The sequence below is a fragment of the Condylostylus longicornis genome, unplaced genomic scaffold (assembly GCF_029603195.1).
Source record: "Condylostylus longicornis isolate FDR11 unplaced genomic scaffold, ASM2960319v2 ptg000016l, whole genome shotgun sequence".
Classification (NCBI taxonomy): domain Eukaryota; kingdom Metazoa; phylum Arthropoda; class Insecta; order Diptera; family Dolichopodidae; genus Condylostylus; species Condylostylus longicornis.
Genome location: NW_026577985.1, coordinates 422,924 through 448,700, shown reverse-complemented (window position 1 = coordinate 448,700; position 25,777 = coordinate 422,924). Strand labels below are relative to the sequence as shown.

Below are 25,777 nucleotides of genomic sequence, written 5' to 3'. Positions count from 1 at the left end.
TATACAAAATAAATGGTTTCGGTGGAAACGCACTTATTTAATGAAGAGTTCGGCCGAACTGATTTTGATGAAATTTTATATGTAAGATTATTTCGAATATAGCATGAATTGATCAATTTAAATTCAGCAGACCTCGGGAACTGCACTTTTTAACAGGCCCACTGTTCTATCATTTTAAAGAAAATATTGAACAGATTTACTTGAAATTTCATATGTTAGCTTCATTCGACCGTCCGCGAAACCTCCTAACTTTTGCAAGAAATCAGGTGTAAGCAACTGGACGTTTACTACGGCCAAATATACATTTTTGCCTATATATAGAGAAATAATGAACCGATTTCAATGAAATTTAATATTTAAATTCGAAGTGTTAAAGCAAGGAATCTATAAATTTTTTGGAAAGAGCAGGGCTCGGAAGCTTATCTCAGGGTCGATTTTACATTTATCATAGTACGGAACGAATTGATCGAATTTTTTGAAATTTATTATTTGAGTTTTGGTTGTTACCAGAAGTTACTGATGACTATTGGTATAATGCGTACGATATAAAATGAAACTCTACAAAGGACCAAATTCACATTTTGCTAGGTATGTTAACTCAAAGCTTAAAGTTGTACATTGCGGTCGTTTATGTGCTGACGACATCATATTATTTTTTTAATTGAAATTAAATGTAAAATAACGTAATTAATATTAATATATTAATTGTCGTTATATAAAATCATTTTTCTTTAGTTGCGTACGAATACAAATGCACATTTGCCGAACAAAAGCTTCCTAGTGAACAAAACAAAAATATTTTTCCGTTTGGAGCTGGAAAATGATAGTTTCAAAAGAAATATTTTTAAAAAAATTGTATATTTGGCGTACTGCTTTTCACACATTAAATTCATTAGTTAGAACGTCATTTTTTTCTAAAGCTATTTAAAATAGCCAAGTTTTTAAAAAATTTATTGTAAAACTTCTCATTTTTACCCGCAGGATCTAAATTTCTTTCTGTATATTTTTAGGTTGTTTTAAGTTTCAGTATACTTTTAGGCTGTTTTATACTTTCGGTTGAATTACTTTTATTGTTGTTACTTGAGCTTGAAATTAATGAATTAGATTATTTAATGTTGTGTGAGATATAGATATTTATGAGAGCTTAAAAGTATTTAATTGCCTTGAGTAATTTTGAACTTCAAGAGATACAATACAATTTACATATTTGTCTCTTAAATTTCTAATTTTTTATAAAAAAATTAATTTTTATGATAATTAGGTAATTATTAGTTTTACTGAAAATCAATAATAACCACTCAATATTTGATCTCTCCAGTAGACATACTCGTAACTTCGTTAGTATTACTTCATTGAATTCGATATTGTAAAGAAAAAATTTTTTAGACTCCTCTCTAAGAAATGTGTTGTAAACCTGAATTCACGACTATACATACTGTTTAAAATAAAAGCAGCAGAAAGTTTTAAGAGCTGTGTTTGCGTTTCAAGCACGTATAAAGAAAACTTTAGTAGTAAAATGAAAAACTTGAAATTCTGTGGTATAAACGTTTTTTCTTTCCAAATATGGAGGGCAAAGGTTCTAAAAGAGATATATTATTCATAAGTTTTCAACTTTTTATACCATGCACTTCGTGAAGGGTATATTAACTTTGGTATGAAGTTTGTAACTACTTGAAGGAGTCATCTGCGGTATGGACATATATATATATTCTTGCTCAGCGTAAAATTCTGCGTTGATTTAGGCATGTCCGTCCGTCCGATTGCACGATAACTCAAAAACGAATAATGCAATCGACACCAAACTTTCACTTCTTTTGTGCCAAGGACGAACCCTATTGTTATTGGACCAATTCGGACAATGGGTTCGGGTAGCTGCCATACAACTCAAAGAGTTTATTTTAATTATTTCAAAAACTAATAAAGGTACAAATATAAAATTTTGTATACATGTGTCCAATCATATTCTACATATACTCTAATAATTTTAATGAGATAGCTGCACCGGTTCGGGCAGTAAAAGCTAATTTTAAATATTTGGAAAAATAATAAAGACAGATTCATGAAACTTGGCAGTTGTGTGTCCAATTATAGGTCAAAGATATTTCTGAAGTTTTGGTGGAATTGCTTGACAGGTTCGAGTGGCTCCCATACAAGTCCAAAAGCTTATTTTAAATATTTGGAAAAGTAACAAAGTTAGATTCATGAAACTTGGCAGTTGTGTGTCCAATTATAGATCAGATATATTAGCGAAGTTTTAGTGGAATTGTTTAAATTTTAAATATTTGGAAAAATAATAAAGTCAGATTCATGAAACTTGGTAGTTGTGTGTTCAGTTATAGGTCAGATATATCCGTGAAGTTTTTATAGAATGGTTTCACAGGTTTAAGGTTTCACAGGTGTAATTGCTATAACAATGAAAGGTGCAGGGTATAATTCAATCGGTTCATATCGACTGAAACGTTTTAATCGAAACGTAAAATATTCACTTTAATATTTAGAAAATAACAGAAAAACAAAAAGTACTCATACCTTGTTTTAATTTAAAGTTGGTCACTTTGTAAAAATTCTGTGCTATTTTTTTGTGTGGATTATATGATTAAAATTACTGTTAGAAAATATATTGACCTAGTGTATTCATACAAATTTTTTCTTCTTCTTCTTTCTTAGCATTACAGCCCTCTGTGAGCCAAAGCTTCCTCAGCTATTCTCTTCCATTCACTTCGATCTTGAGCCAACGTGCTATAATTTCTAATATTCATGGTACTTAGATCCGCTTCAACCATGTCCAGCCATCTACTTTTGGGTCTTCCTCTCGCTCTCGTCCCCTGCTCGCGATGCATGAAAATTCTTTTTAGTGTTGTTTCGCCTGACATACGAACCATGTGGCCCAGCCAACTTATTCGTTTGGATTTTATAAATCGAATAATGGTTCGATTTCGTATTAATGCTTCAAGTTCATGATTATATCTTGCTCTATAAATATTGCCATTCATTCTCACTGGTCCGTATAATCTTCTTAGTATTTTCCTTTCAAAAATTGATAGCATTTTGCAGTCTGCAACCTTTAGGTTCCATACTTCGCATCCGTAAGTAAGAATAGGTCTTATAAGTGTTTTATATATTTTGAATTTCGTAGACCTCGTTAAAAGTTTGGACTTCAAAAGTTTTGCATGGGCGAAGTAAGTCTTATTAGCAGCACTAATTCGCTCTTTAATTGCGATTGATGAATCCTCTGAATTCGAGAAAACTACTCCCAAATATTTGAATTGAGTAACGCTTTCAAAAGTGTAAGTTCCAATACTAAGATTATGTGTTATTCTGGGCGTTCTGCTTTTTATGAAGTATTTAGTCTTTTTTTCATTTATATGTAGCCCAACACCTGCAGTAGCTTCAGCGAGTTTGGTAAAAATTTCTTTCAAAACATTAGCATTACGCGAGAGTATAACAATATCATCCGCATACGCACATATCTGATACGATTTAATGAAGATAGTAGCTCCAGGATCAATTTCATTAATTGCATAATGTAGCATCATATTAAATATCAAAGCAGATAATGCATCTCCCTGTTTTACACCAGAATCAATGTTGAACGAGTTGGTAAGTTTTCCTTGTACAAGTACTTTCGCTTTTGTATTTCGTAACGTAGCGCATGCGAGTCTTATAAGTTTTTCTGGTACTCCTAGCCTTTGCATTACTCCAAATACTTTTTTCCTATTGATTCGGTCAAACGCCTGTTCAAAGTCTATGAATAGGCAGTGAATATCTCTTGAATACTCTTGTGACTTTTCAAAGATTTGGCTTAATGCAAAACATTGGTCTATTGTAGATTTACCTCTTCTGAATCCACATTGATATTCACCTATAACCTTTTCCGCTATTTCGTTTATCCTGTCATATAATATATTGGTAAATATTTTGTAGGATACATTAAGTAAGGATATGCCTCTATAGTTGCTACAAATTTTCTTGTCTCCTTTTTTATGCACCGGGAAAATTATACTATTTAGCCAAGATTCAGGAATAATCTCAGTATTCCATATGCTAATAATTAAATCATGAATCTTGTAATGTAAGTTATTGCCTCCGTATTTAATTAATTCCGCTATAATGGAATCTTCACCGCTAGCCTTTCCATTTTTTAGCTTTTCAATTGCAATTTGAGTTTCTTCCATTGTTGGTTGGTTTATGGTGTTTTCTACTGTTTGCAAAAGTGGCATACTGTGTATTCCCGTATCAGGTTTATTCAAAGTTTCCTGGAAATGTTCATACCATCTTTCTAATATTTTGTCTTCTTCCTTTAATATTTCTCCTTCTTTATTTTTACAGATATTCAGTCTTGGTTGAAAAGCGGTAGTTTGATATTTTACTCCCTGATAAAATCTTCTAGCATGTCGCTTGGAATTTTCTTCTAAAGCTAAAATTTTATTTCTTAGATGTTCCTTTTTCTTTCTCTTCATTATCTTTTTCGCTTCCCTTCTTTTATTTTCGTAATCTAACCGATTACTTCTTGTGTTACATGATAACTGTTTCTTCCATGCTTCATTTTTTACTTCGTTGATTCGTTTACATTCAGAGTCATACCAGTTATTGTTGTTTCGAGGTTCAGAGCCAATAACCTCTTTAGCAGCGTCTTTGATAGCTTCACAAATGTTAGCCCAGTTTTGTGATGGATTATTGTTTATATAAACGTTGTCAATTCTGTGCGATAGATTTTGTTGATAAACTAATTTTAAATCTTCATTGGCAACTATCTTTTCTGTGTCCCATTTTATTCTTTTAAATATGTTTTTATTAGAGTTTATTGTAGATAAACGTTGTCTAATTTTTATTTTAATCATATAGTGATCTGAATCACAATTAGCTCCTCTGCATGTTTTGACGTCTAGAATCGAGGTTGCATGTCTTTTGTCTACCAGAACGTGATCAATTTGATTTGCGCCTCTTTCACCTGGTATCTTCCACGTTTGCTTATGTATTCTCTTATGTTGAAATGAAACGCTACTTATCCACAAGTTATTCTCTGAGGCGAAGTTAACCAGACGTGTTCCATTTTCACTAGTTTTAGAATGGAGTGATTGTAGTCCCGCTACATTTTTAATAAAATTTTCTTTGCCTATTTTGGCGTTGAAATCTCCCATTATTATTATTAGATTGTGTCTGGATATTTTATTACATACTCTAAATATATCATCATAAAAAGCTTCTTTTAGTTCGTCTTCGGTAGTTTCTGTAGGAGAATACACTGATAATAGCGTAATGTTTTGAAACTTCCCCCTTAACTTCAAGACACAGACTCTATCATTTATAGGTTCAAAATATAACACACTGTTACGTATTTTCTTGCTTACGTAGAAACCGGTTCCGTTCAAGCCAGGTTTGGTATTGCCACTGTAAAAAATAGAATAATCTCTTTTGCGTAATTCACCTTGTCCTTTCCATCTTAACTCCTGAAGCGCTACAATTTCAAATTTTTTATTTATCTATATGTTCATTTCTGAATGTTAAATTAAGTATAAAACGAAAATGTTATAAATAAAAAATGAAGAGTTTTTCTTTAATTCAGAATTTTTTTTTACGTGCATACGTACATATGCTTGTGTAGATATAAATAAGAAAGGGTGGAGTGTTGGTCAATTAACAACATACAGATTTATTGTACCTCCATACATTTATATGGATATGTTATATAAAAATATTAATATAAGTACACATGTGTATATGACAACAAAAAGACGCAATTAAATACAAATAAATATCAAACAGAAATGAATAACATGCTGTATTACGATTCTCAGTTCATTTTATTAGGGTAATTTAATGGTGGTTCATTTTTAAGTGATTTTTGTGAAGTGTTTACTTTTCTAACTGTGTTTATTGGTTATATTTAAACCTAATGAAAAACTCAATAGTAATGAAGAGAAAATCAATGTCAATAGTCAAAATTGTTGTGATTACAAAATTATACAAAAAAAAATTGAGCAGCTGAACTTTATTTGACGAAGAACCATAAAAAATAAAGTTGGGTCAAACCAATGGTTTGTATTGTAGCACTTTTCCCTTCAACAAATGAAAATTTTGCTTTTAAATATAGTCTATGTAGTCTATGTACCTATCACACTATTAAAATTATTTTCATTCATATACAAAACTATTTCTAGGGTTGCATATATTTAGGATGAATGATTTATGCAGTCTTTGAAATAAAGCAAAAATTAATATAAAGTGGGGTTAACATAATGCTCGATTTTAAGGTTTAATTTTGTGAGTTAAGAAAAATAATTATATTTTTTAATTTCATGGAATTTACCGTTAACTTTTTGCGTTAATAGAAATTTGAAAAAGCTTGCGGTTTCGGAAATATAAGGTGTCAAAAATTCAAATTTTACAAATTTCAAGAGGCTATAACTTGAGAGGGGGTGGAGATGGAAAAAAATTTTCTTCTAGCGAAATGAACTATTTGATAATGTCTAAAAGCTCCTATTTCAAGCTTCTACAGGCTGTAGTTTGGAAAAAAAACGACATCAAAAATTTGCAAAAAAAGGACTTTAGATAACGGTAAATTTGAACGGCCATTTTGTTTTTCTAAAGTTCAAATATAGTATGCCGCGCTAGGGGAAGCAAGCCGCTGCTTTTCTGCGTTTGCAAAATTTCAAAAATGCTTATGGTTTCATTGCAACAAATATTTAAAAAAGGCCATTTTTAGGCTTTTGGGGGGGTATAACTTCTAGAGGGGGGGAGATAGGTAAAAATTTTGTTCTACGGAAATAAGTTTCTAGTGAAGATCTATGTACGTATGAAATTTCAGCTTTCTATCTTCAAGGGTGTAGAAGTTTTGTAAACAGACACACGGACAGACGGACGGACGGACGGACGGACGGACGGACAGACGGACGGACGGACGGACGGACGGACGGACGGACGGACGGACGGACGGACGGACGGACGGACGGACGGACGGACAGAGTGAAACTAATAAGCACTTTTTTTCAAAAAATTTTTGGAAAAGTGCTAAAAACCAATATTACATTATTACGTTAAACATCTGAATATTAATTCCATCTCTCTTTTATTGAAGTTTCCTCGTCGTAAAGTACATACATATTACTTTGTGAAGTATTATATTGTAACATAATTATAGGTACATATGATCACATTGCAATATACTTATTTGTTTATTACCGACCGTATTGTGTAAACAATAGGTAGGTTATGTGATGGCAACAAATTTTGCATATCGAGTTTTCGGTGGGAACGTACTTCTCCATAGTAGGGAAGTGTAAATAAACTATTTTTAGCAACCTGTCGGTCTGTCGGTCTGTCGGTCTGTGTGTGCACGCGTGTATCTCAAGTTCGGCTGAACCGATTTTGATGAAATTTTATATGTAAGTTTGCTTCCACCATGGCACGGATCGATCAACTTTTGGTATTTATCAGGCCTCGGGAACTGCACTTTTTAGCGGGCCTGTTTTACATTTTTGAACATTTTGAAGAAAGTATCCAACCGATTTACTTGAAATTTTATATATAAGCTCAGCTCGACCGTCCGCAAAAATTCGTATGTTTTGGAAGAAATCAGGCATCGGCAACTAGACGTTTACTACGGGCCAAATATACATTTTTGTGTATATAAAGAGAAATAATCAACCGATTTCATTGAAATTTGATATATGAACTCCTCGTATTAAAGCAATGAACATATAAATTTTTTGGAAAGATCAAGGCTCGAAAACGGATTTGCGGGCCGATTTTACATTTTTCACCATTTTGAAGAAAGTATTCAACCGATTTACTTGAAATTTCATATATAAGCTTTACTCGATCATACGCAAAAATTCCTAACTTTTGGAAGAAATCAGGTGTCAGCAACTGGACGTTTACTGTGGGCGGAATATACATTTTTGCGTATATAAAGAGAAATAATCAACCGATTTCATTGAAATTTAATATATAAATTCCCCGTATTAAAACAATGAACATGTAAATTTTTTGGAAAGATCAGGCATCGGCAAATTGATGGAATTTCTTGAAATTTGATATTTGAGTTCTGGTTGTTACCCAAACTAACTGGCGAGCATTTCAGGGAATTCGGGTAGCACAAAGCGAAACTCTACTAAGAGCCAAATTTACATTTTTCTAAGTATGTTAACTATAAGCTTACTAATGTCCTAAAAATTGGAAAGAAGTATTTAACAGACATTTTTATAATATTCTGTAACACTTTCATTTAACTAGACAATACACAATGCGGTCGGTTATGTGCTGACCACATCAGATTTTTATTATTGTGATATAAAAGCAAGCTGATTTAAACTAAATATTCTAAAAAATAAAGTATGTCAAACCAATTGTTTGTATTTTAGCACTTTTCCCTTCAACAGGTGAAAATACTGCTCATAAATACAGTCTATGTATATCCACCACACTATTAAAATTATTTTCATTCATAAACGAATCTATTTCTAAGATTGCATATATTTATGATGAACGATTTACGCAGTCTTTGAAATGAAGCAAAAATAAATTTAAAGATGGGTTAATATAATGTTCGAATTTAAAAGTTAATTGCGTGAGTTAAGAAAATTTATTAATATATAATATTTATTAATATGTTTATATATTTTTATTTTTTAATTGCATGGAATTTGTCGTTAGGTTGCTGCGTTTATAGAAATTTGAAAAATTTTGCTGTTTCATAAAATAAGGTGCCAAAAATTCAAATTTTACAAATTTCGAAAATTTTAGAAGTGAGACAACTTTAGATGAAGTGGAGGTGGGAAAAAGTTTTCTTTTAATGAAACGAACTATTTATTAGTTTCCAAAAGCTGTTAAAATTTTAAACTTTCACAACCTGGAGTCTTGTAGACATCAAAAATTTGGAAAAAACAGATTTTAGATAACACTAATTTTTAGCGGCCATTTAGTTTTTTTGAAGTTCAAATTTAGTATGCCGCGGTAGAAAAAGCCAGCCGCCATATTTCTACGTTTGCAAAATTTGAGAAATGCCTATAGTTTAACTGCAATAAATAGTTAAAAAATACTATTTTTAAGGTTTCAGAGGAACATAGGTAAAAATTTAACTCTTAGAGGGAGTGAGATAAATAAAAATTTTGTTCTACGGATATAAGTTTCTGGTAAAGATCTATGCATATATAAAATTTCAGCTTTCTATTTTCAAAGACGGATATAGAGTGAAGTTAATAAACACTTTTTTTTTTAAATTTTTTGGAAAATTGCTACAAACTGATCTGATAAAAAAGGTAAAATTAAGAAAGAAATAATTGAATATTTTCTGCTAATTGGAGTTTTCAAAAATTAATACGAGTAATATATAATTTTTAGCTTCATATTCTGAGTTGAGAATTGTAACATAAAACCTTAGGCCACTTCCTGAATAAAATATAATCTCAAGTATCTACAATAATTCCTCCACAACCTGTAAAACAATTTATTCAAATTACCGTTTTGGGATAATCATTCTATAAAAATCTAAAACGATTCTAATATATGTATGTATATTATAGTATTTAAGTTGATGGCAGTTTTTACGAGTAGTCGCCATTTCCTTTTGTCCTTAAAGTAAAAAAAAACTATTTCCTATTACTTTTTTTCGTTAATATGTGGCTATATAAATTAATCTAAAATGCTTTTACAAAAAAATGTTTGTAAAATGCTTTTACAAAAAAAAAACCTTCAATTTAACTTTTTATATACATTTATAAATTTTTACATACAAAAGTATAATTACAATTGACAAAGCAAAGTACAAGTTTAAAAATAATTTGTATATACATACTTTAATTAAACTAATAAAACTATTTTCGGAAATTTTGAATCGGAAAAAATACAAAAACAATTCTCAATTGAAATTCTTAATCCGATTCAAATATTTTTTTATTTTTTTTTGTGAAATTTTTCAGTATTCTTTATGATTCGTATTATATTTAGTATAGTTTTAAAAGCCATCTAGATTATAATAATTATTTTTTGATTAATTTTTTCAATTTCTTTTCAAATTCTATTTCTTGTTCAAAAATTTTACTCTGTAATTCCATTTGGAATCTGTATCCTTCCATTTGGAAGGCAAGAAAGGTTGTCTGTGCTAAAAATTGCATTTTTTTTTAAGTGCATTTTGGAATATATTTTTGATTTGCTCTCTGAATTTGATGGCCTGATAGATATATGGCATTGCTTTAAATTATCATACAAATACATTTATATAAACACATACACACATAAATAAATATATATTTTGCTAATCTGCGAATGTATGCATTTTTACAAAACAAATATGTTAGGAAAAAGAAAATAAATTTATGTAAAAAATAGGGTCAAAGCAAGGCTAACAAAACTAAAAAGGCGAATCCATGAAAAACATATTGGAGGAAAAGAATGAGTTGTTTATGCCAGCATACTCTTATGAAATAAAAAATAAATGTTTTTATTTGATAAAGTTTAAAGGGTTTAACGAAGCCAAAAATGAAATGAACCACAAATTATATACATACATACATGTACGATTGCATACTTATGTGAAAAACGGCAATGAAGCAAAAAAATAAAATGAGAAAACTATTTGAATACCATAAAATATTCATAGGTGTAAGCATTATAAAAATATTTACCATTACTTTAAAGGCTTTAGTAAACTAGCAAATATACTCATATAAGTCGTTCATTGTGTGTTCCTATTGTGGACACAATAAAACTTAAGTTCATTTTTGTTTGCATTTGAGAATTTTATTCTGGTTATTTTGTCGTCATCGCTTGGTATACTCATTTGAGGTTAGTCATGCGCAAATTTCCGTACAATAACAGACGGGGATCATTTATTATCCCCTTCTACTCCATTCCACTTTACCCATAGGAAAATCTAAAAGTCAACAGAGATGAGACAAACAAAAAATGTTTAAATGAAAACAAAATCATCCTTTTTACATGTACTTCATTCTTGTAATATTTGGTTAAATTTTTTGTTTGAATATGCAAAATTTTATTTTTATATATTTTACGTAAAAAATGTGTGAATTTATTTGTAAAAATTTAAGGTTCCAAAAAAATAGTTAGAATAAAGAGAGAACAAGTATAAAGAAAAGAAAATTATAATCATACTCAAATTTAGTTGAGCAAATTACTGTAAAACTCCTGTAAAAGTTATACTGCACAGTCAACTGAATTAAACGCTATGCTACCGAAGAATAGAAATAGACGAAATCTGTTGCTAAATTGTTTTTTTTTTATAATTGGAATAGATTAACAAAATAACTGTTTTTTTTTTTTTTTCGAATTTGGTTTGCGTTTTTTTATGTTTTTATTGCAAATTTGTTAGTTTTTTTTTAGAATTATTATTTTTGGCTTTTTTTAATATTTTTTATACGTCATCATACGTCAACACTCAAAAAGAACATTAAAATAGGAACAATAAAAAACACATACAAGCAAATAATAATTTATCTCTACAGGACACATCAAGCATATCCTTTGAAGTTATTTTCATCTATTTCAGTTTTTTTTGTTTGTTTTTACCAATATTTTTTATATTGTTTAATATGCTTTCTTTTGTGCAATTTTTTTTCATTGATTTTGAAAGCAAGTTATTGTTTAACAAGGTTTCAGGCGAATCATCGTTACTGAGTTTATTTTTTTACTTTTTTTTGTTCATTGAATTCAATTTTTCTTCGTTTACTATACTTTTGCTTATTTTTTAATTATCATTTGATGATGGTTTATCATCCTTTAACAACAACAAATAATATGAACGCCGAGATATTAAAGGAAGAAACAAAAAAAAAAATAATAAAGAAATAATGCAGCAACCATAAACGTTGATTGTTTTAAGGGTCGAGCGTTTTATTAATTTTTTATTGATATATTTTTATACAGTTTTTGGTCTCTGCTAACTTTTCATATATATTTTTATGTTGAATATAACAGGATAGAACTTTATATGGATGAAATTCTTGAAAAAACGAGAAAGAATTTGACCTTGTCAACTCTGTGATACCCGTACGAGTTTGTTATCCTATGTGCGAATAAATATGCCATAACTGGGTATTTTGCAGAAGGATCTGAAACCCCTTCTCCTAGCTCCTCGGATCTCCCTGTTGCAGGAGGTTAATCTCCTGCGGTAACTTTCACAGTCACCATCCTGTCAGGCCTTGCTGAAAGGCTTTCTCTGTACCTCTCCTAATTTGTGTTCCGAGGGATTTTTGACAAGCAAGGTTAAACCGGATAATTCTGCGGTTCGACATGGAAATCTCTTCAGATACCCTCCAGGTCCGCACGAGGTTTCTTACTCTCGGGCTGCCGAATGTGATGTCTTGCACCTCTACTCTAACCCAAGTTATAAAAGTCGGGGAATTTCTAACATTATATATATCTAGGCTTTCTCTAAGTACAAATTCTAGTAAGCACTCACTTCTATGATTGCTATCACTGCTTTGTATCGCATCCAATTATGAGAGATACTCTCTCCCTCTTAAAGTAATCTATCAGTCTCTGTACTTCCAATGGCGGCACCTGCTCCATATTTCCTGCGAAGTAGGTTGACACTAAAACTATACCCAGAACTCTGACCCCCTCGTTAACGCGGGCTCTGACGGATGTAAAGTCCCTCGTCACGAATTCTGAAAGTAGAATATAATTAATATTTTTTCTGATTAGAATGCAGGTTCTAGGTAGATCCTGCGCACAATCGTAAACTAACTGTGAATCTATAACAGACAAACCCCTCATTTGTTCTCTGTGTAACCAGGGCTCTCGGATGAGTACCAACACCAGTTATTGCTTGATGAAAATTCTTGCCATTACTGCCACGGTAGGTTTAGCATGGTGGAGATTCACCAGGAGGTCGCGTTCTCTTTGGAGGGCCCCTTGACTGAGAGAATTTTTTCCCCGCCGTTCATCTTAAAGGTTGAGGAGGGTGAGTTCTAGCTCTTCAGCAATCTCCTCAACCTTTCGTGATTGGGGTCTACTTTCCTCATCCTCCGCGTCCTTTTTTACCTTTGAGGGGTCCTTTTTTTTTTTTCTTCTGGGGCGCTTGGTGGGGAAGGAACGTGAGATCCAACCCCTCCTTGGGTAACCTGTTGGATATTTTTGATCCCATGCACGGCAATCTTTCCGAACCGGTACCTCAATTTCTACCCCTCTTCTCTTATGACAACTGCTGAAGTTGTATCAATGCCAACTTTCAACAGCTGGCTCCCTATTTCTTCTTTTTGTCACAGCAACTCGCAAGCTCGAATGTGTATTCCCTTGTTTGGTGCGAGGCTTAGGGATGTCGTCTTTCTTCTTTGCCATCAACGTTGGCCCCTTCCAAGCCTTTAGTGCAGATGCGCGGCGGAAAAGACACTCAGCCCTCCATTCGTCGAAAAGTCTATGAGAAACATACCCGGCTTGAAGTGTATACCTGCAAATTGAATGATAACATCTCATCCACTGGTTAACTCGCCGACAATCACCTTCTCAAGGTAGGTGAGATTCACCTGGCTTAGCATCATATTACTTAGATTCACCCGGCGTGGCTACTTCCCGGTTCAGCTGAAGTGGGGATGCTTGCTCTGCTTCCCTCTCCTTTTCTTCGCTGTTCTAGCGTGGTGCTTTTTTGTTATCTAACGCCGTTGCATTTCTCTGCTCAAATTTTTTCAAATATTTAAATTAGCTTTCGGAGTTGTCCAACCAAAACTTAAAAAAAATATACCTCACCTATAATTGGGCGCACAAAATTTTTTGGAAATAAACCCATTGTCAGAATCGGTCCAATTACAATAGGGTTCGTCTTTGGCACAAAAGAAACAACATGTGAAAGTTTGGTGATATTTCCTGTATTGGTTTTTGAGTTATCGTGCGATCGGCCCGACGGACAGACTGACATGTCTAAACCAATGAGATGCCGATTTGCGCGTGCACTCTTTTTGTAACCGATTTTGATTAAGAACAGGTTAGAGCAATTGGACAACTGGACTCTGGCTAATTTATGTTTTTATGCATACAAAGAGAAAAAATTTATCAACTTTTTTGAAATAAAATATTATATTCAGGATGTAAAAGCAATAAAATTGTAATTTTTTTGAGAAGAGGTATCTATTAGCAATCGGAAACTGAAAATTTTCATAATCTTGTACAATATTTACACTAAACAAGATAACACAATTGTTGGTCGTTATCTGCTCACCACATCAGACTATTTTTATACCCGTACGAACGTATGTTTGAAAGGTACAAAAAAAAATAGTTTGAGTTAAGTATATAGTTTTTATCAGCGTCGAGTTCTAAGTCGATTTAAACATGTCTATTCGTCTGTCCATCAAAAGGATAACTCAAAATCAAATTGACCTATATAATTTCAAAATAAAATATATTGTTGAGGTTTTTATGTGAGATAAAAACCATTGACATTTCGTGACTCGTGTAGTAGCTGTCATACAAATTAACCGACACCAAAAGTAACTTGGTCATAACTTAAAAATTAGTGAAGCTACGATACTGAAATTTTGAAAAACAGATATGGAAAATCTGCAATTATTTTCAGTTAAAGCTGTTAAAACATCATGAGCGTTGTTTTTATATGGCTTCATAGGTTATGTGTTGCTTCCAAAGTTATATGGCCAGATTTCAAAAATTATAGAACTTGCAGTGAAACTTCACACAAACTATTGAAACTACAGTACTGAAATTTGGAGTACTGAAATGGAACAGTGTGGGAATTACCATTACCGCACTCATTCGTTCGTACAGTTATCACAGAGTCGAGAAGGTCAACCGTTCTCGTTTTTATTACTTTTATTTAAAATTTTCTCTTAAAAAATATTTAGTTTTAAATATCTATAAAATTTCCGAAGCATGTACTTACAAAACATTTTTGTTTAAAATTTAAATTCTTCTCTTTTAGAAATTACAGTTTTATGAAACTATATTTTCCCTTTGTATTATAAATTTTTGTTCTATTATTTTATTATTCGTTTTTTGATGATTAAAATAAAATAAAAAAAAAACAAACATTTTACATAAAGAAAAGATAAAAAATGGAACGAAAAATGGCACACATGTAAAACTGGACAAAACAAAAATAAACAAATTTGTGTGGCGTTAGAAAGAAACTTTTACGTAATGGTCTACTACTCGATCGTCAGTTCTTATATTTAAAATGGAAACCCATAAATTGCTCTCCAAATTGATTTCATTGCAAAGAGAATAGAAAAACAAAAAAAAAATCAAATTAATCAAAATACAGCGCTCTTATACAGCGCGCAGCGATTTTACAGTCGGATTTCTGTAGCGTTTGTAAAAATGTGCAAAGTAGATCTTTAAAATATAATCATAACAAAATATAAACAAGATAAATAGGTTTTCTATATAAATGTTTGAAAAATGAAAAAAAACTGAGTAAATAATTGAAAAACAGAAACAGTTTCTACTTTTCACACCATCAATAAAGTAAACTTAAACAGAATTCTAAAAATATAGAAAACGGTTAAATGAAAAAAAAAAAAATGTGATTGCATTTTTTTGTAATCCTGATAATGTTTATTCAGTTTCATATCACTTCTCTTTCCTTTTGTATTTGTACTTTATAACCATTTAGCGTCTTTGTGCGCATATACATACATAATATATACAAACCTTTAAATACGAGGACAAACGGTTATGCTAGTATTCAAAACTTTAGTTCTTAATATAAGAATATCCGCAGGTACAGCTGCGTACATTTGTGTACACATATGAGGATTTTATTAAAATTAGAGCTCAATTATGGAATTCGATTGCCATCAATCAAATCGTTTCAATTTCTACAAATCAATTTATAAAGTTGATTTAATTCAATGAATTCACTATCAAAAGTTTCTATACAAAAACTTAAATACGTAGACGTGAATTTTAAGTGAGATTTGCATCTGAAATTTGACTCAATCACTATACCTCCATCATAGTATGCAGTTGTGTCGTTAAAGTCATTTTTTTCTAAAATATTGTCAAACGTAAAAAAATATATGTACAAATAAAATATATAAAAAATTATATATTAAATTAAATTTTAATATATTTTGTTATAAATAAAATATATTAAAAATATACATATATAAAAGTTTGTCCAACGAAAATCAAACAAAAATATGAAACATGGGTAAAAAATTAGAGAAATTAATGAACTAATTTTGTTTTCTATCACGGGAAATATTCAAAATGAAATATATTTAAAGAACTTTAGTACAAAATATTTCTTTGGAAAAATGCCTTACAATAATTTTTTATCTATTCTAAAGCTTAAGAGTTTGGTACTTTCCCTAGAATTTTTTGCTGTAACAACATAAATATTTTCGATTTGGACATACCTCAAAAGTTATGCTTCTTCGACCTTTTTACATATAGATCTAATATAAAATTATTTTCGCTCGAACCATATTTAATAGGAAAATAAGCTTTTTAAGACTTATTATATTTTAATGCTTGGGATTAAATACCTAACAAAATTGCTACAACGGAAATTAGAAACAATAGGTTTTTTTTTTAATTTAAAAAAGTGAAAATTCACTTAATTAAAATGGAAAAATTAAGAATTTCAAAGTTTTAGCATTGTGAATATAATTATACACAGAAATTTGTAATTCTCTATAAACTATATACACTCAATGGCTTTAGTCATATAATAAGTCAATAAAAGTAAAAATATTGAACACCATAATCTTGGCATATACTAGTTTATGATAAAGTGGAATCAGTTACTTATGCAATTAATTAACATAAATCCATTATGATTTTATTAGCATAGCGTTAATTAAAACTTAAAATTATTCAATTTGGAATTTCAATTTGTAAAAACAAATTTTAAAAAGTCTATTTAAGAATGGAAATTGTATTTAATTATTAATAATTATTGAAATAATATAATAAACTTAATGTATAGCACTATAAGTTTGTTTAAAGAAAAAAATTTATTTTTAAGTGCCGCATCTGAAGTACAAAAACATGATGTTGAATTTACATTTCACTTTATTATTATTCTTCACCCTCTATATAAATCTATTGCCACTCCTCACTATAATATTTTAAAATCGTGAACTTTTATTTTTAACAATTTCAAAAGAAAATCTTACTTAGACTTTATCTGGACTGTTTTTTGTTACTTTCTTTTTACTTGTATTCACTTATTTTAACGTACACACTTATATAAGATTGTCTCTTTCAATGTGATTCCTGATTTTTTTCGGTTATTTTATTTGTTTTTTTTTTTCAATTTCTTAAAACATGCTTCTTCACTTTACATTGTCAATCATTTTCATTGTTTTCTGTCTATTAAAGAAATTACTTTTTATGGAGGATTTCTTCAGTTTATAGATAAAACATTTGAGACATTTTTTAAATTTCGAAATTTTTAAAATTTATAGAGGGTACTCGTAGATAATAAAATTTATAGAGTGTTGACTGGTTTTGGAAGTAATTATTTACCTAAAAGAAAAATTCAATTTTACAAATTTTTAGTGGGTCAAACCATTGGTTTGTAATGTAGCGCTTTTCCCTTCAACAAGTGAAAATACTGTTTTTAAAACAACCTTTGCACTAAGGTCTATATTACATTATTAAAATTGCTGTCATTCATATATGAAACTATTTCAAGGATTACATAAGCTTAGGATGAACAATTTGTGCAGTCTTTGAAATTAAGCCAAAAAATTAAAGGGGTGTTAATATAATCCTTGATTTTAGGGGTTAATTGCTTGAGTTAAGAAAAACAATTATATTTATATTAAAGAATTATCTTGCAACTTGGGGTCTAGAACAAAAATGACATAAAAAATTAGGTAAAAACGGATTTTAGGTAACGGTAAATTTGAACGACCATTTTATATTTTTAAAGTTCAATTTTAAAGCCGCGGTAGCAGAAGCTGGCCACTTTTTTTCTGCGTTTGCAAAATTTGAAAAATGCTTACGGTTTTCCAACTAAAATGTAGTTAAAGGGTGTAGAAATTTGTAAACATGTCTACGGACGAACGGACGAAAGGACAGGTGGACAGAGCGAAACCATTAAAGACTTTTTTTCAAAATTTTTTTTGAAAAGTGGTAAAAATATGGAAACTTTTGATATTCTCAGTCACACGACATATTAAAAACAATTCAAACATTCTTATATTATATCAAACATAAGTGTTTTGTGATCAACTAAAGTAAAAAATTTTATTTTGAGAAAATTAAAACTTTCATAATCATTTTACCTTGTACCAATTTCAAGAAAAAGAATTCACAAGTTCATTCATATTATACGAGTATTATATAAAGTTGCAAGCACACATAATATATACTAATGTCAAGTACGTCATATTGTCAAAAACAAAGAAAATAAAAGCAAATAATAGGTGAAAACCTCAAATTTCAATTATTCCTGTTTACATTTTGCCAATGTTAAAGTTTTTGTTTAAAAAATTTCATTTTCGAAGTGCAGAAAACTAAAATTTTAAATACATAAAAACTTACAGAATTTTTGATGTGTAGATAATTATCTATCTGAAACAGAAAAAAGGATCAGATTACACTCACAAAAATTAAAAATATATGTACTTTCGTATAGTAATATATATATGTTCTGCTTAGAAACATTATTTTAAATAATATTTAAACCGAAAAATAAAGTTTTTTGATTTAAAATATCTTCATGTTTGTGCGATAGCAAAACAAAAAATCTTAACATTAAACCCGCATCATGTTACTAACAAAAGTTGAAGGAAAACTACAAAACAAAATCTGATGTGGTAAGCACATAACCGACCGCAATGTGTATAGTCTAGTTCAGTGAAAGTGTTACAGAATATTATAAAAATGTCTGTTAAATACTTTTTTCCAATTTTTAGGACATTAGTAAGCTTATAGTTAACATACTTAGAAATATGTAAATTTGGCTCTTAGTAGAGTTTCGCTTTGTGCTACCCGAATTCCCTGAAATGCTCGCCAGTTAGTTTCGGTAACAACCAGAACTCAAATATCAAATTTCAAGGAATTCCATTAATTCGTTCCACAGATATGATGAAAAATGTAAAATCAGATCAGCAGATCAGTTTTTGAGCCCTGATCTTTCCAAAAAATTTATATGTTAATTGTTTTGGTACGAAGAATTTAAATATTAAATTTCAATGAAATCGGTTGATTATTTCTCGTTATATACGCAAAAATGTATATTCCGCCCACAGTAAACGTCCAGTTGCTGACACCTGATTTCTTTCAAAAGTTATGAAGTTTCGCGGACGGTCGAGCAAGGGTTATATATGAAATTTCAAGCAAATCGCTTGAATATATTCTTTAAAATGGTCAAAAATGTAAAATATGCCCGCTAAAAAGTGCAATTCCCGAGGCCTGATATACACGCGTGCGCACACAGACCGACAGAGCGACAGACCGACAGGTTGCTAAAAATAGTTTATTTACACTTCCCTACTATGGAGAAGTTCATTCCCACCGAAAACTTCATATACAAAATTTGTTGCCATCATATAACCTACCTATTGTATACACAATACGGTCGGTAAAAAAAATACCCAAATGCAAAAAAACTACGTTTCTAAAACTTCATGTGCTTATTTTCACCCCTTAAATGCCAAAAATTTTGCATATTACGACTAAGTTAAAACATTTTATCTGAAAAAAGTATGCAAAAATAAAAAGTCAGAAAGTTTTGATTATTTTTTAATCGAAAATTTTTTAGTTTTAAAAGTAGAAAAAAATAATAATGGTTTTGATGTCGGTGTCTTGCCATTTACTAATTCAACTTTTTAATTTTATGTTGTTTTCTTATTCTTGGTTTTTTTGATCTTTTCAACAATATTATTTTTGCCTTAAAACTTCTGTTAACAGATACATGTATAATATTATAAAAACTATTTAGATTTTATGCACATTTCCATAAAAATATTTACGCGGAACTATAACTAGAAGTTTGCATAAGTGAAGAGTTAAAATTTACAATGTCGTATTCCAAAATGTATATTAAAAGTTCTTAACATTACATTATTCCAAAATGTATAGAATACGCAATCGAAACGTAAAATAAAAGTAGAGCGTATAGCGAAAAAAGACTGCCTTTTGCAAAAATCTGGATATTTCTGTATTAAATGTTAGAAAATTAGAGTTTTTGAAAATTAGTCTCACTCTGCCCGTCGGACCATCCTTCCCTACGTCCGTTCATTCGTGCACATGTTGGAAAAACTTCTACACCCTTGAAGATAGAAAGCTGAAATTTTATATGTACATAGATGTTTACTAGAAATATATTTCCGTAGAAGAAAAAATTTTCATCTATCTCTCCCGCTCTAAAAGTTATACCCCCTAAATCCTCAAAAAATGACATTTTTTAGCTTTTTATTGCAGTGAAACCATAAGCATTTTCCAAATTTTGCAAACGCAGAAAGGCAGTGGCTTGCTTCTCCTATCACGGTATACTATAGTTAAACTTTAAAAAGACAAAATGGCCGTTCAAATTTACCGTTATCTAAAATCCGTTTTTTCTAAATTTTTGATGTCATTTTTCTTCTAGAGCCTGACACTAATAATTAATAATTTTAGGAGGTCTTAGACACTAATAAATACCTTATTTCGTTAGAAGAAAATATTTTTCCTTCTCCACTCCCTCTCAAGTTATCGCCTCTTGAAATTTGTAAAATTTGAGTTTTTGCGACTTATATTTCCGAAACCGCGAGTTTTTTCAAATTTCCATAAATGCAAGAAACTAACGGTAAATTCCATGACATTAAAACATATAATTATTATTCTTAACTCATGCAATTAACCCTTAAAATTGAGTATTATGTTAATCCCTCTTTATATTAATTTTCGCTTTATATCAAAAACTGCATAAATCGTTCATTTTAATAAATGCAATCCTAGAAATACATACATAGTTTCATTTATGAATAAAAATAATTTGAATGGTGTGGTAGGTATACATACACTGTATTTAAAGGCAGTATTTTCACTTGTTGAAGGGAAAAGTGTTACAATACAAACCATTGGTTTGACCCAACTTTATTTTTTGTTCTTGTTAACAGATCAAGATAAAATATTTATTTGATTATTTTGAAAAGCTCGTATTTTATGTTACCACGATTTGTTTTTTCCTAATTTTTTTGATATTTTATAGGTGCGATTAAATATTTTATATCGCACAAGATATTAGTATGTAAATTTTATATTAATATGTGTATATTCATCCACCTTAAATGTTTAAATTTTAAATTAAAATTTCAGAGATTAAATACTCATTGCTGAATATGAAAATAATTATGGAATTAACTTTGAATATAGTGGTATTGAGATTGTTCACCAATATTATGCTTAAATGCAATATAAGAGATTTTCATAAACGCAATACTCCAATATAATAACTGCGAGACCAATACTGCAAAAACATTAGCTTGATGAACATGCATTAGTTTCAACATTCTTGTCTTAGGAGATTGTTTTTACATTTCAAAAATTCAATTGGCCAATAATGGAGTCTAATGAGCTTAATTAATTCGTTTCAATGTTCTATGTTTATTTAACGTTACATTTTTTGGCCATTTTATATCAAAAATATAGAATATTATTCAAAATGTTACCTGTAAAACTATTTATCTCATTTTATAATAAATCAAAATTACTTTTTGAATACTTTTGAATTTTAAAAGTTTATTCCATGTATTTGATAAATTTTGAATTCAATTTTTTTTTTTTACTAATTCTTATATTTTTTGTATTTTTTGCAGGGAACTGAATATTTAGAAGGATATAGTGTTAATATTACAAAAGCATGGCAGCCGCCAAGACGTTGCAAACCCAGACGTGTATTCGTTACAGAAGCAATACCAGAAGTAAAAATACCTGTATTACATGTTGTTGAGGACGATGTTGACATTAGTAATAATATTATTGAAGTCGCAGCACGAAGTAAAGTATCAAGAAGTTCAGCAACAGAAACAATGAGTTTTAGTAGTGCACATCGTTTTCGATACCACCCAATTAGCTTTACACATAATAGTTGTTATATGTGCATAAACTATTTATGGTATTATAGTGTTACGTTAATAGTTCAGCGAATATTAAAAATGTCATTTACGTAACTACGTACAGATAGATCAATGAAAATTTGTCGTAATTAAAAATTTTATAGAAAAGGAAAAAACAAAACATTTTTAAAAAACAAAAGAAACAATGTAAAAAAAGGTTAAAATTAACAATAGATATACAAAACAAAAAAAATTAAATAAAAATTCGCAAAAACATCGTCAGGATAATAAAAAGTAAAATAAAACATTTACATATATAAAATTTAAAAAAAAATTAGGTTTTTAGAATTAAAACACAAAAAAAAGAAATAATAATAAAAAATAAATAAAAGAAAAACTTTTAGGAGAAAAATAAGTTTAGAATGAGAAAAAACTGTCAACTTAGAAAAAATTTTTTATTTCGAAACAAAGAAGAATAAAAACGGAAAATACCTAAAGTTTTACTTTTGAATATCTAAGGATTTCCAATTTTATAATTACGCATCACATTGTTGTTTTATTACTTTTATTTTACAAATTTTTGTTCTTTTCAAAAGCACAATAAAACGTAAAAAACAAGATGAAAATAAAGCAAAAAAAAAATATCTATCTAGAATGAGTAAAAAGGATTATAACTAAAGTGATTTTTTAAAAGATTTGAAAATAGAATCAAATAATAGCATAAAGAAAAAAGTAAAGACAGAATGTTTTCCAAAAGTTTTTCTTGAATTACTTGCTTCTTCATCTTTCCTCGTAGATTTACAATTTAAGATGGCGTGCTAAAAAATTATCAAAATTGTTATTCGACTTTATAAGAATTATTTGTGACGAAATCACTTTATTTTTTGAAAATCCATTTAACAATTAATCCTAAATGTTTTATATATCTATGGGCGTCAGTGAAAAAAATTTGTATCTACATACCTAAACATTAACTTATACTTTTTTTCAAAACAATTGGATAAAATTTAGAAAAATCATACACTAATTATTATAATTGACTTATACCAATCTATTTGAAAGTCTTCAAAAAGGTTCTTTTTTTCAAAAAATTCTTCAATGGTTGATAATTTTTCCGGAATATATTTTTTTTTTACTTGTATGAAAAGAAAACTCCCTTTCATTCGGAATAAAATAATTTTTATTTTTGCTAATATATTTCGTGCGCTACATACGCGCTTTACCAAAGCTTCTCAGTTCCCTTTTCCTCCTCCTTAGATTTTTACTATCATTTTTATTGAAACAATTCAATCAAAAATTCTAAAAATAAATGTTCATGAAATTATATTGAAAATGTCAAGTAATTCTTTGAGCTAAATTTTCTTAGCTAGTGCCACTGATCAAAAACTTAATACTTTCGAGTAAACAGAAACCATTCACCATATATTTTTTTTTTAAAATATGACATAAATTTTATATGCAATTATAATAGAATTATAATTTATATAGAAAATTAACTCAATAAATTTTATCGTATTCAACTGCCATACTTTGAAATTCTCTTTTAACGTAAAGAGGTTTAAAATATTATTTGTTATAAACTATGAAGTCTGTGTGTGCAGAGTATACGTACTATATAATATTTAATTTTAATATTTTTAATAATATTTTTAATAAAATTTAAACTCACGAATTTTCTATATATGTATTTATTTAAATAAATTTACTATAAACTATAAATATAATAAATTATATACATAGGTAATTTGAATTGTCGAGTAATATAAAATTATAACAATTGAATAGGCAGTGTATTTCAAGCTCAATTTAACAAAAGCACTTATGAATTTGTAAAATTTTTCAAAAACAATTAAGTTTTATTATTGAGTTTTGCTACTTGGTAATAAATTATCGCCCATATTCTGTTAGGTGCATCACTTGATGATGATTGGGTTGTTATTCAAAAAGATTGTCATTTTCTGAGTAAAATTAATTTCAAAATTTTAAATTCTATATTTGAAACCAAAATTTTTCCAATAATATCCCATTGCATCAAGTGGTGCGACTAATATAGTAAGGGCGAATGTTTTTTATTTGCTTTACTAAGCTGAGTTTTGTATTTGGTAAAATATTGAAACGTTAAAAATATTGTACATACAAATCAAAAAATTTCAACCATTTTAAAACCGTAGGTTTTTTTAAACCCCGCACCTTGGTGAAGGGCATACTAACTTTAATATGGAACTTGTAGCAACTTGATGGAGTCACCACCCGTATGAACATATTCTTGCTCAACGTAAAATTCTGCGTTGATATAGAAATGTCCGTCTGTCCGTCCGATCACATGGTAACTCAAAAACGAATAAAGCAAATATCACCAAACTTTCAAAAGCTGTTTCTTTTGGCTTAAGGACAAACCCTATTGTAATTGAATCAATTCCGACAACGGGTTCGGGTAGCTCCCATACAACTTAATAAAAATTATTTTAAATATTTTAAAAACTAATAATAGTATAAACATAAAATTTTTTATACGTGTATCCAATTACATTCTACAAATGCCGTAAAAATTTTAACGGAATGGCTACAATGACTCGCGTAGCTGCCATACAACTCCAAAAGTTAATTTTGTACATGTGGAAAAATAACTAGATTCATGAAGCTTGGCAGACATGCGTCCAAGTATAGATCAGACATATCCGTAAAGATTCTAGGTTCGAGTAATTGCTAGATATCAATGAAAGGTGCAGGGTATAATTCGATCGGTTTATACCGACTGAAACGTTTTTACTTGATTTAATTTCACATAATTGTAAAAATATTAAAATTCAATCCCAGTACTTTTCGCCAACCTTGTGTAAAAATGATTTAAAAAAAAATTTAAATTAAGGCTTGTTTTTTCTCTCCCATTAAAAAAAATCAGGTATACACCAGATTTATATTCAGAAAAATAAAATCAAAAAAGGTTTAAAGATTTCATCCTTTTTTTCGCTACAAATCATTTAAATCGTAGATACAAACGCAAAAAAAGAAACGAAGAGAAAGAAAATAAAAATTTTAAAACTTTTATTTTTCTTTTCTAATGAAACAAAATAGAAATAAGAAAAGAAAACTTTTTGTTTTAAAGGAGAACAGAAAACCTTTTTTCCCTCAGTTTTTGCTTTATTTGCTCTATAATAAAAAAATATTTACAATGAAAATTTCAAATTGAATAAAAAGCAAACAAAAAAAAACACAAAAACTCCAAAAAAAATTGTAATAATAATAAAAAAATCTACACTGACCATTAACATTTTTTCAAAAAAAAAAAGAAAGGAATTGTTTTAATACATGTACAGATATAATATCTACATTGGACCATCATACCGCTGTCCCGTTTTACAAACATGGTGAAAAGAATAAGAGCGTAACTTTCAAAGTGATTTACCATCCTTACAAAGATTTTTTATACATACAAATAAAAACTCATAATAAAAGGGCTTAAAAAGAGTAGCGAAATAATAAAATTTGCAATGTGCTTATAGTTTGGAAAAAAACACCAATTCTGACGGCTGTTTATTTTTTTTTTGCGTTTTCAAAGACTCTCGTTGTCCTTTTTCAGCTATTTTTAAATCGAACCATTCGAGTTAATACCAATAAATTTGTGAGCTAGCCGTGAATTAAGAATCAATAGTATTAAAAGTAGTGAGTAGAAAATTTACTAAAACTTGGAGTTATTACAAAACTAGTGAACTGAAAATTTACATATATAATTTAATTTTTTGCTGACGTTATGCTACTTACACACTTATTTTTAACTAATTTTTAATTGAGATTTTATTTAAAGATTT

General features: G+C 29.4%; 1 protein-coding gene across 1 annotated transcript in view; it reads left to right on the top strand.

Annotated features, from left to right (window-relative positions):
• The window catches only part of LOC129605869 (MOXD1 homolog 2), a gene marked incomplete at its 5' end in the record, with an annotated part of 211,271 nt that extends 188,350 nt beyond the window's left edge, over positions 1-22,921 (top strand). Inside the window, one exon of the mRNA XM_055515864.1 lies at positions 21,729-22,921. Within this exon, the coding sequence (XP_055371839.1) occupies positions 21,729-22,082 (354 nt within the window). The remainder of the gene's footprint in view (positions 1-21,728) is intronic.
• Positions 22,922-25,777: the final 2,856 nt, after the last annotated feature.